Raw genomic sequence first — 11,453 nt, forward strand, 5'->3', positions numbered from 1 at the left:
CGTTAAATTTCGGAACTGTAAGGCTGCAAATGCACCTCTGGACAATGACACCTTTGGAAGTACAGTTACAGGAGAACAGGGCCCCTAATTTATGTCAGCACTATTGCAGGGTTGAATTTATTGATGGTAATGCAAGATGGTGAGATCTGCTTAAAAAGCCCCAAGGCCTCTTATTATACAACTTGTCTGTCTTTCACACTAACCTGAACTGTAACTGTAGAATCTTAGCTGACATGAAGGACATATGGCATCTAAAGAAGCCATTAGAAGGACAGTACCTCTTTCACTCAGAGAAAAGCTAATGAACCCAGCGCTCCCTCCTCTAATGTTGCTAATGTTAGGCCACTTGCAATCTGTGCCATTTTAAGAAGGGCACTGATTTGATGGAAAGTGAATGCTAATTTTCTGGTTGCTTTAGGATTATTATTCAGTGACAGGAAGAGGAAATATCAGAATGGAACTGGAGATCAGGATGAATGCAGAAAGCAGCTGGTCTGTAACAGAGAGGTCAGCTGGGAAACACCACAGCCCCACGTATACATGGCTGGATGTATATATATATTATTTTAATGTGCAGGCCTGCACTCTGTCTGCTTTTCTAAAAGTGATTTTTGTCAAGGGAAGGCATGTGTTCTATAGGCATATTGACTCTGAACCCCTTTGACCCTTTAAAAGACACAAGAATGTACTAATTCTCAATAATTTCACCTTTTTGTTTTACTGCGGTGGTGGGAGAGGAACATTCAAGGTTATTGGCAATTACAGACCCTAAAATGTACCCAGTACCAGTTACTGCCCTCTTTGAATATTAAAGTTCCTCTCAGAGCCTTATAATTTCATCATTCGTATCACATCACATCATGACTGTGAGGTTCTCTCAACAAATACATGTCGATATCAGTATTGGTTGTACCTTGTAATCTGCCTCCTCGACAGTTCTGTGAGGTGTAGCTTACTGTAGGCACTGAAATCAAAACCATTGTCTCTAGAGGACAATATTGATGTTTAGTATCCATACAACGGTGAAAACTTAAAGCCATATTTTGTTAAAGGGGCAGTTCAGACAAAAAAATAAAAATTCATCATTCACTAAAAATATTTTAAAGAACTTTCAACTGTTACAATGGTCAAGTCAAATGGGTCAAAAAAACAACAACAACAAAAGAACATGGGACCACATTGGCTTTCATAGTATGGACAAATTTTATGTCCTGTAGAAGAAAAAATCATACTGGTTTGGAACGTCATGAGAGTGAGTAAATGATAACATAATTTTCATTTTGGGGTGAGCTGTCCCTTTAACCATATCTGAACCCAGAGCTTGGTCTGTTGTGGAGAACTGCACATCTCCTTCAGTGTAGACCAATCCTCCCCCATCAGCCCTTCACATGATGCCAGGAAGCCTCTTAACAGCTGCTTAGACACTTGTCTGGACTGAGTTACTGAAAGGTGCATTTCTTTCTGTTTTTATTGATAATATTACTGTAGTTGAAGTAAATATGACTTTGGCATAGTGTCTCTATATCAGCATGGGCCACGAGTGGCCGGAAGACTATAATCGTGACCCCCATTTCTCTTTCCCTCAGGTGAGGCTCAGACAGGGGTCTTCAGGAAGCCATAAGCATACTGGGCTACAATAAATATCCAAATGCTCTCCTTTAATTTTTTTTATTTTTTTTTATATGCTTGTATTTGATAGCTTCAAACAGGAACATAAATAACTCATCTTAAAGAAGTAGTTCACCCAAAAATTTTAATGCAGACATTTACTAATTTAAGTATCATATAAGAATGTTTCACACAATGAAAATGTTCATGTTTGAGTAAACTTTCCCTTTAAGACTTTGAAGGGTAACAGGAAAAAAAAATAACTTTAAATAAATTGTAAAGGTGTAATTAAATGTGATATAATTGTTCTATAAAAATTCTAATGAAGAAATTAAAGCATGTATTTTATGTATAAAGCCAGCTGTTCACTCTTCTCTTTGATCGTTTGTAACATATTCAGACACTTATTTATACTGTGCACCATTTCACAGCCATCATGCCTTTTATCTGCCCTTAACTGTGGGTGTAAAGTCCTCTTTAATGCGTGTCTGCTGAGGACTGCTCTACTGTCCAAACATCTGCTCCAGCTGCCACACACACTGTTACACTCACTCATGAGTTGTTGCTGTCCTGCATGGTATTTTTATTTTATTATTATTTTATGTTTTTCATTTGTTTCATCAATATTTTCAGACATGGTGTGCATAAATGTAAATTGTTCTCTTCCTGCAGATTAATGTATCTACTTACTCATTGTGATATACCAACTATTGCTGATATAATACTAAGCAAATGAAAAAGCTGGATATAGTCCAATAGGCTGCATGTAATTTTTTTTTATGTTTCAGTAATTGTAAGTAAGGTTGTCTTTCATTTAACATTCACACACAAAATGTAATCAGGAATATTCAGTTGTTCAACCAAGACAGTATGCATATTTCAACACTTTGACATTGACTTTTTTTTAATATAGAATGTTTCAGTAGTTTTAGTTCTGTATTCATAAACCAAAGTGGCTTTAATAAACAGTATTTTATCAAAATTATTTTCTGAGACAAAACTAACCAGTGTTTGTTTTTTTTGTCATGGAAAACAAATCTCACTTTAAGAAAGTTAAAACTTACATATATAATTTTGTCTTGTTTTCTAGTGGAAATGTCTTATGTTAATTTACTTCTATTAAATGAAGTTTCAGGCAAGAAGTGCATGAAATGCTCTCACATCCTGGTTCATTGCTGTACTTTGTCTACAAGTGCATATAAATAACATCAATCACATTGTTAATGTTCAATCCTAAACACAGGTGTTTCTTCAACCTGATGATCTGTGTTCAATCATCCATGTACAGAGAGCCAGTGAAATAAACGTGTATATACACATCTACCCAAAATGCAAACAATTGCCACATAATCTTTACAATATGTGGTTTCATATTGCAGCAGTTTATGTCCTAAACAGACTAAATTATTTAATATAATTATAGAAAAAATATATAGTGTATGATTGCTTTCAAAACACTTGGTCTGGTTACAGAATTCAGTTACATATTTAACTGAATTAGGCTTAATATATTTAGAAAAATAACCAACATTGGCATTCATAACCTTCTGCCAAAGCTGTTGGTGTTTTATTATTTATTTATTTGATAAATGCAGTCATGTAATCTGTAGTAAATCACAGAATGTGTCTAAATCTACACAATTTTCTATTAAATGTTTTATTATTAATGTTATAGACTACAGTGATAATCATAGTGATGGTCCTGGATAAGTCAATTACCGATGCACACGTTTAACATTTATAAAATTGCTTATGTCAGTATTCAATCTAAAACTGTCATATTTCGTTCCACAATTTTTTTTAATGCTGACAGATATTTATGTAGGTTACACGCATAAATGGTATAAATGGCAGATGTAACTACTTTTTTCAAGTTTGTAAAAAAAAGAAAAGAAAAGCAAAATAAACTATTTTGAATTTAACTAGTTTGCTTTATTTATTTGCTTGTTTCATCTGCTGATTAGCCGTCTTGTCGTGTGTTTCACGCGTATGCTCAAATGGGTATAATTTACTTTCAGATGGTTTTAATATTTATTGATTTAAGTAGCCAACATTTTATGCATAGGTATATTTCTCCGCTGACGTGCTTATCATTGCCATCATGTAACATAATGAATGAACATTGACGTGGCCAGCATTTTGAGCTAATCTCTAATTTGCATTTCTGCATTCTTTAATTGAGCTTTCTGGCGCATCTGGCGTTTAGAACGACTTGAGAGACAACAACTGCTGCTGTGCAGAGAGAAGGCGCGACCCCAGTCTCCTGGGAGCACAGAAATCTGTGCACGTCACAATAAGTTGTGCACTAAAACAGAACAAGTCCTAATAGGTTCAGCTAGTTAAATGAACAGGGACAGTCAGAATTGGTGAAATATGTTGCATTAATTATAGCTAACAACAAAAAGCTGTTACGCCGCAAAGCCAGCATTTGAGAAAAGCACTTGTTGCCTAAAGGGAGGCATCATCGTTCTCTATAAAGGGGATCATCCGATCCGGCTACAGCAAATTACCCAGAGCAGAAAACTAATTTCATTAACTGAATCAAATGTATACATTCATTGTGATAGTTCTGATTTGTTAAGCAGAGGGCGAGTGTGTGGGTGATATAAGATTCCCATATTTATCTAGTTTTAAATTCTGTAATTTCTCAACTGAAAAATAATGACATGTACGAAGAGTGCTTGTATTGGGACAGGCTGTTACATTAATAATTTAGTTTGTTTGTATTCATCAAATTGAAGTTCAAAATAATTATGTCCCAACTCCCATATATAAAACCTAGTATCATTTTAAGCATTTTCATTCAAGAAGGTTAAACAAATAAGAAGTTTTCTTTCAAAACAGCAAAATGGGTCGCAAATACAATACAAATACACACAACCCAAAAAATAAAATAAGATATTGTTTGTGAGCGTGGTTTAGTGACTCTCACTGCTGTGTTAAATGTAGGCATGTACATTTTTCCATTTTGTTCAATCTTTGTGTGTTTCGAAGTCCATGGAAAGTGTTACGGCGCTTCCTGTCTTGTGATTGATAGTAGCCTATCATGCACGCTTATAGGTCTCTTTATTATTAAATTCAACTTCGTTATCAATTCTCGCGGAAACGTTTATACACTTCAGTTTTTAATTACAATGTGTGTCTTGTTTTTCTTCCGCTGAACCGCACATCGACACCACACGTCTGGGTTTAATTCTTTCTATTTCCGCTAAACATGACATCTCTGAAAGAATGCAACTCATCAGGTCTTGTGGTGCAAGCCACGGAGCAGCCGCGCACTACCGCCACCCTGCGCTTTCGAGAGAGGAAAAAACATCTTGCAATAATCAGTCCAATTAGTGGAGGTCGCGGCTGCGTGCTCTCCGGTTAGCTGTGGGAGGTTGTCAAAACAGGGGGCGGCTATTAGACGAAACGCGATCCCCATTCATCAGCATTGTAATAATCACCGTGCAGACGAGCAGCGCAGGTCCTGCGAAGCTCTGATCAAAATGATCCGTGGAAACAAGCCGTTTACAAACAGTGTCAAGGCAAGACGAGTATCTTGATTTGGCCTGTCATTGACATTCCCCCACCACACAACATCCAAAATCCTTTCAGTATGTGTTTTCCATTGCTTCACTGCATTATAGTTTCATCAGAGTGTCACGAATCGAAAATATTGGTAAAATACCTCGATTTGTGACGATCACAGAATAAGCTGACTATTTAGCCTTCGGCTGTGTAGTAGGCTATATTTATTGATCATCATATTATATTATCATCACCAATCCTGAAAATCAAATATTGGTATAGTTCGTGTCAAAGGAATGATCCACTTAGATTAGCACACATGAAAGTAATGAGATAAAAAAATAACGTGAAATGTTTACTTACAGCAAAGTGCAATTAATGCATATTAATAACCCATTTCTAATGGCAGTGGCCGTCTCTGAGGTTGGCATTGATAGCTCAGCTTTTATTTAGTATTAGTTTGCTTATTATTTACTTATCACAAGATCTTAAAAACATTACATTCATTAAATTCAGCATGTAGACTACAGAATCATTTTGTAATCTGTAATCTGAGTGTAGGACTGCTCATGTTAATAATGTGCTTATTATATATAGGCTATATATATATATATATATATATATATATATATATATATATATATATATATATATATTTATTTATTTATTTATTTATTTATTTATTTTTTGTGTGTGTGTGTAAAAATAATAATTACAATTATAATTGTTGTAGAAAAATAGTGAAATCAATATATTCTAGATTTCTTTATTCATAATTTAGATCACAGCAATTTTATTCAAATAAATGCGTCAGAAACATTGATTAGGTAACAGGCTTGTTTCATTATGTTCAGAAGTATATTTACACATGTAAAGCGACCCAGTGTACTTTGTGACTATATTGCGCAAAATTACCAGTTAAAGGGGTATATGGAAAATTTAATTGTATCTAATCTTTCCATGATATTAACCTCAGAGATTGTTACATACTTTGTATTGTTTTGAATAATATGTTATGCAAGTTCTGAAGGCCTTTCTACAGGCCTTTACTGCAGCAGTGCAGTACGGATAACTAAAAACTGCAAAGACGCCAGACCTTAAACTAAGCAATTTCCCTCTCCTCATGACAAGGTTGGCATGTCTCAACAGCGTCAGGATTTTTTATCTCATGTAAGATGCGATTTTGCTGAATTTTCTTGTGGCCTCAGTTACCATTCATTTCAAATCAGAGAGTGTTCCTGATTAAAGCAGAACTTTGTCTCTGTGAAATTACTTTGGGAGTTAAGGTTCAGACACTGACTGATGATATGCCAATAATGGTGTGCGTAATATGCATCATTAAAAGATGCGTCTCTCGCGCCTCTCTCACTTATGCATAGCCTATATCTGCGGTTTTTTACATTGTACACTTTCAAAAAACTAATGTTCTATGGCTTTGGTTCAGAATATATATACACTAAAGGAGAAATTTAAAACTTAGTAAAAGGATAAAATATTCATGTTATTACTTTAACTTTAATCAACAGCGGTTTTTTATAAATCTGAGTTGTCTTACCGTTACAAACGTCCCTCGCAGTGTTTTCTATCCCTTTGTGGTATACCCAATCGCTGTTCTTTCTAACATGTATCCTTGAATACCACTCTATAGCCTACTACTAAAAAACGCCCTCCAACTCTATTCCACTCAGGTCCGTAATGCCTGGCTTGCACGCGTGTGCACTTGGAGAAACATACCCCCTTGTTTATTATACTCAACAACTGCTAAATAATGCATAGTACAGCGCAACTCTTTAGATAAACCCTGAATTGATCAGGGAAATCAAAGGCAGACTGAATGTGCTTGCAAAAACATGTTTGTCAAATTGTGATTTTATATTATTGCATTTGATAGCAGTAATAATAATGTGCTGCAAAAAGAATGAGAGAGACTCTGGTTTCTGAGAGGTTCCCAAACGCTTAAATAGTTTTGATTTGATCAATAAGTTTCAAAGTGGAAGGTTAGCAGGGTGGATTGTCTGCTTATGGTCACTAAATACCCCGGTTCCTCGGTTTGGAGAGCGTCTGGTGCGCAGTCTTGCTATGGCGCTCTCATCTCAACTGCTGCTACCTCACTACCTCAAAGATCAGCGCTCTTTGGTTGCTAGAAGTGTCTGTCAAGCCCAGGGCAAAAATGTAATATACAGGGAAAGTCGAGGCTATATTTCGAAGTCGGTGGGCGGGCTCTAAATGACGGGAATAATCAGTCAGTCAGCCCAAGGCGCCACCTCAAAGCATATCAGGTTACCTTGGATGACAGCGTAACCATGGCAAATAATTTGACTAAAACTATTGTCTTATCCTCATCATCCCCGGGTCAGATAACCAACCAATCACAGTTCACATAATCACTTTTCTTGCCAACTTAGAATAATATTATTAAAACGAGAGCGAGGTTCTTCTTCGGGAGTGCGTTATGCTGAAACGACATAGAAGAGGTGGCGAGAGACTCGCGCAGGAGGAACTTTCTCTCTTGTGCTTTAGATGGATCTATGGTGTGTTATGCTTGCTTGAACGGATCTAAAGTTGTGTGCCTCTCTACGGCCGGAGTGGAATTTGATTTCGTCTATTTGAGAAGTCGTTATAAATTTTTGTCTCCCAAGGGGTTTACATAAAATCTGCTGAAGAACTGTCAATGTCATCGTTAAAACAGACATAATTACAAAAAGTGGACGTTTATTGGTGACAAACCATGTCTATGCTTCCAACATTCGGCTTTACGCAAGAGCAAGTGGCGTGCGTCTGCGAGGTCCTTCAGCAGGGTGGAAACATTGAACGTCTCGGGCGCTTCTTGTGGTCTCTGCCGGCTTGCGAACATCTCCACAAGAACGAGAGTGTGCTCAAAGCAAAAGCTGTGGTCGCTTTTCATAGGGGAAATTTCAGAGAGCTTTATAAGATTCTCGAGAGCCACCAGTTCTCTCCGCACAACCACCCGAAGCTGCAGCAGCTGTGGCTCAAAGCGCATTATGTCGAGGCTGAGAAGCTCCGGGGCCGCCCTCTTGGGGCTGTTGGGAAGTACCGCGTCCGAAGAAAGTTTCCGCTACCCCGTTCCATTTGGGACGGCGAGGAGACAAGTTACTGCTTTAAAGAAAAGAGCAGGAGCGTGCTGCGGGAATGGTACACCCATAACCCGTACCCTTCCCCGCGGGAGAAGAGGGAACTAGCAGATGCAACGGGGCTAACAACAACACAAGTCAGTAACTGGTTTAAAAACAGACGTCAACGCGACCGAGCAGCGGAGGCTAAAGAAAGGTACGGGTCTAGTATGTTAGCTTGTATCTTAAAAACAGTTTCGATTGCATGTTTAAAAGTAACTGGAACACTTTCCTGACAAGGAATGCATTAATTCACGCTGTGTGATGTCCATTAAGTCCGCGGTTATTATAACAATCTTAAAAGAAAAATAAATACAAGAAAATTCCCACAGATGGATGAACAGACAGTAACTATAAATGCCATCCTTTCTCCAATAGTGTTATGGTCATTTTATATGCATATATTTATTAATGTTATTTTTTAACAATATGCCTACTTTTCTTATACGGAGTAGTTTCTAAAAAAGGACATAAAGCGTGATGTGTGTAGGCTATTATGGTGTAATATAAATTAAGGGGAAATAGTCCATTGATAATTGACAGGAAATTAATAGGATAATTTTTTTTTGTTTTTTTTTAGACTTAAGGGTTATCTGTACATGCATTCTTGTTTATAAGGTGTGCAGTTGCATACTCCTTAAACGGGTGTCTTGTTTCACCCGCAGGCGAAGTAGTCAAGTTGAAACCACAGTGTAAACTTGCTCGTACATTTCCCAATAGGCCTACTTAATTAATACTTAATGAAAGAACCTTTACTTGACATGTTGTGATTGAGATTTTAGATAAATCAGAAAATGACACTGTTCTTAACCCAGACTATTAATTTCCAAATCATGTTAACAATTAGGCCTATATAATCATGTTTTCCTGCATTAGGTTTCTAATGCTTGAACGTTCTTTAATGTAAATTATTAATATGGACACGAATTATGAAGTGGTGGCAGTCAATAGGACGAATAATTGATACAGACACAAATGTACACACACGCGGTTGATATGCCTTATATTTATATGTTAGTAGTGTGATACTATTTGTATACAGCAATTCATGGGTACAGTCATATTTTTTTATTCGCCTTTTATACTATTTTCTAACAAAGTAGCCTATTTCTAATGTAAATAATTCACACCTACAAAACCAACCCACTGTCTTCAAATGATAGCCTAGGCCTAATAATAATTGTCGTTGTTTATTATACGTGTATAAATATACGAATAATAGCATGCTTTTTCGAATAATAACATTATTATTATTGTTATTATTAGCAGAAGAATATGTGTTTTAAGTCAGTATTTATTTGTTTGTCTTATTAGTAAGTTGTTTAGTTTATAAGTCGCTTATGCAATGTCAGAGACATGGTTTTACATAATAAATTCATTAATAGTTTTAAATACTCAAGTTGTCGGATGTTGCTCTAACCCTAATTCTAAATTATCATTTTCACAGGGAGAATAATGAGAACACAAACGGTCACAATTCATTAACGTCTTCCATGAATGGAAATAAGACTATTTTAGGAAGCTCGGACGACGACAAAACGCCGTCTGGTACCCCAGATCACACCTCGTCAAGCCCGGCCTTGCTCCTCACGTCAAACCCGGGGCTTCAGTCCCTCCACGGCCTCGCACCTCCACCCGGTCCCAGCGCCATCCCTGTGCCAAGTGTAGATTCCTTACATCACCACCATTCATTACACGACACTATACTGAACCCTATGTCATCAAACTTGGTCGACCTTGGCTCTTAAACATGTGGACCCTTCCCAAAGGACGCTTGTACATGAACGTTTAGAGTAAAACATTTCCAGACATTTATTAAAAAAAGCAAATGAGAGAAGGAACGGACAAAAAGAGTTGTGGATGTCTATCGGCTGACCTACTTGCAAAGCTGATATGGAGGGCCTTGACAGAGGTATTTTTTTTAGAATGTAATGCCATGATGTATTGTTAATAAACACGCTAATAAACGTCTTAATTGTTGATATCAACATTATTTGATATCGTTATTATTTCAGATCGCAATTGACCCATGACTTTTCAGTCGCATATTCTGTTTGTTTACATTTATTCTTTAAAACAGGCCATACATCGTTTGATTTGAATGGAATTTCGTTTAATGCAATGTTTTAATATAAACACAGCATTTTTGTAGGCTATGGGGCTTCTCTTCATTTTCGTTTGTATTTTACTTTTGGAAAGCGACTGCATGTAATCTTTGGGATCAATAAACAAACTCCAAACTCATCATAGTTTCAAATACCATTAACAATAAAATACGATGCATTTACTGAGCAAAGAAAATGTTTGAATGGTTTTGTTGTGCATGCTATGCTATGGTTTGTTGAGCAGGAGTCCTTATTTAATCGGAGACCCTGTTTACGAAAATGAACTGCATTTGGTCACGTGGTGGTACCGAAAGTTCAAAAATAGTTTTACACTGTGATATTGATTCAATCTTAAAATGAAACTTTCGGAAATTTTAAGCTTTTGGAGTTCTAACAGTCCATGGACACTGCACTGACAGTAACTAACCCACAAACATTGAAATTGGCGATATGTGTGTGTGTGTGTGTGTTTGTTTAACAAATGCTTAGTTTGTTATGCACAGTTTTCGACCACAAACATATGCGATTATGTTTTTTTACCCCTTTTTTCTTTTTAATGTTCAAACACTTCACAGTGCATGTGTCACAGTGCAGATACAGCTATAATATTTAGTGCTCCATAGTAGGCCAATTACAAATACTTATTGTAACGCCACACAATACTCCTTACAAAGCACTTACCAGAACGTTGCAATTCTTTCTCAATTTTGAGATAAATGGATAAGTCATTACCTTTATTATTATTTTAAACTAGCACGCTAATGAGGCTAAATAATAATTGGGCTTATTTTTTAACTGTATTTATTTATTTATTTATTTTTGCAATAGCTTATAAGGAGTGGGGTCTCTAGCTGCAGTATGTGAGTGATATCGTGAAATACAGTTGGACCTCGGAATATAGGCAATTAGCCAAAAAAAAAAAAAAAAAAATTCTTGGAACCAGGAAACAACTTTTTTTCGTTTAAAAATGCCGTGACTCTATCTACTCACCATTCATTATGTTATTGATATTAATAGCCTGCGCACTTAACCAGTTCTTTTGAGGTCATTCAGCAATACGTCATATAACCAGTTGTAGGCAATTTTGTTAACATTTATA

At 36.4% G+C, this 11,453-nt stretch overlaps 1 protein-coding gene and 1 long non-coding RNA gene across 2 annotated transcripts in view; one reads left to right on the forward strand and one right to left on the reverse strand.

The window, feature by feature from the left end:
* The window catches only part of LOC132111173 (uncharacterized), a 36,275-nt gene extending 29,468 nt beyond the window's left edge, over positions 1-6,807 (reverse strand). The window contains exon 1 of the long non-coding RNA XR_009424747.1: positions 6,674-6,807. This is a non-coding gene — a long non-coding RNA (uncharacterized LOC132111173). The remainder of the gene's footprint in view (positions 1-6,673) is intronic.
* Positions 6,808-7,564: 757 nt separating this feature from the next.
* LOC132110783 (homeobox protein SIX2-like) lies at positions 7,565-10,493 on the forward strand. Its single transcript, XM_059517723.1, has 2 exons — positions 7,565-8,406; positions 9,697-10,493. The coding sequence occupies exons 1-2, from the start codon at positions 7,847-7,849 to the stop codon at positions 9,995-9,997; spliced, it is 861 nt and encodes a 286-aa protein (XP_059373706.1). The 5' UTR covers positions 7,565-7,846; the 3' UTR covers positions 9,998-10,493.
* Positions 10,494-11,453: the final 960 nt, after the last annotated feature.

Source organism: Carassius carassius, chromosome 30 (assembly GCF_963082965.1).
Source record: "Carassius carassius chromosome 30, fCarCar2.1, whole genome shotgun sequence".
In the NCBI taxonomy this organism is placed as follows: domain Eukaryota; kingdom Metazoa; phylum Chordata; class Actinopteri; order Cypriniformes; family Cyprinidae; genus Carassius; species Carassius carassius.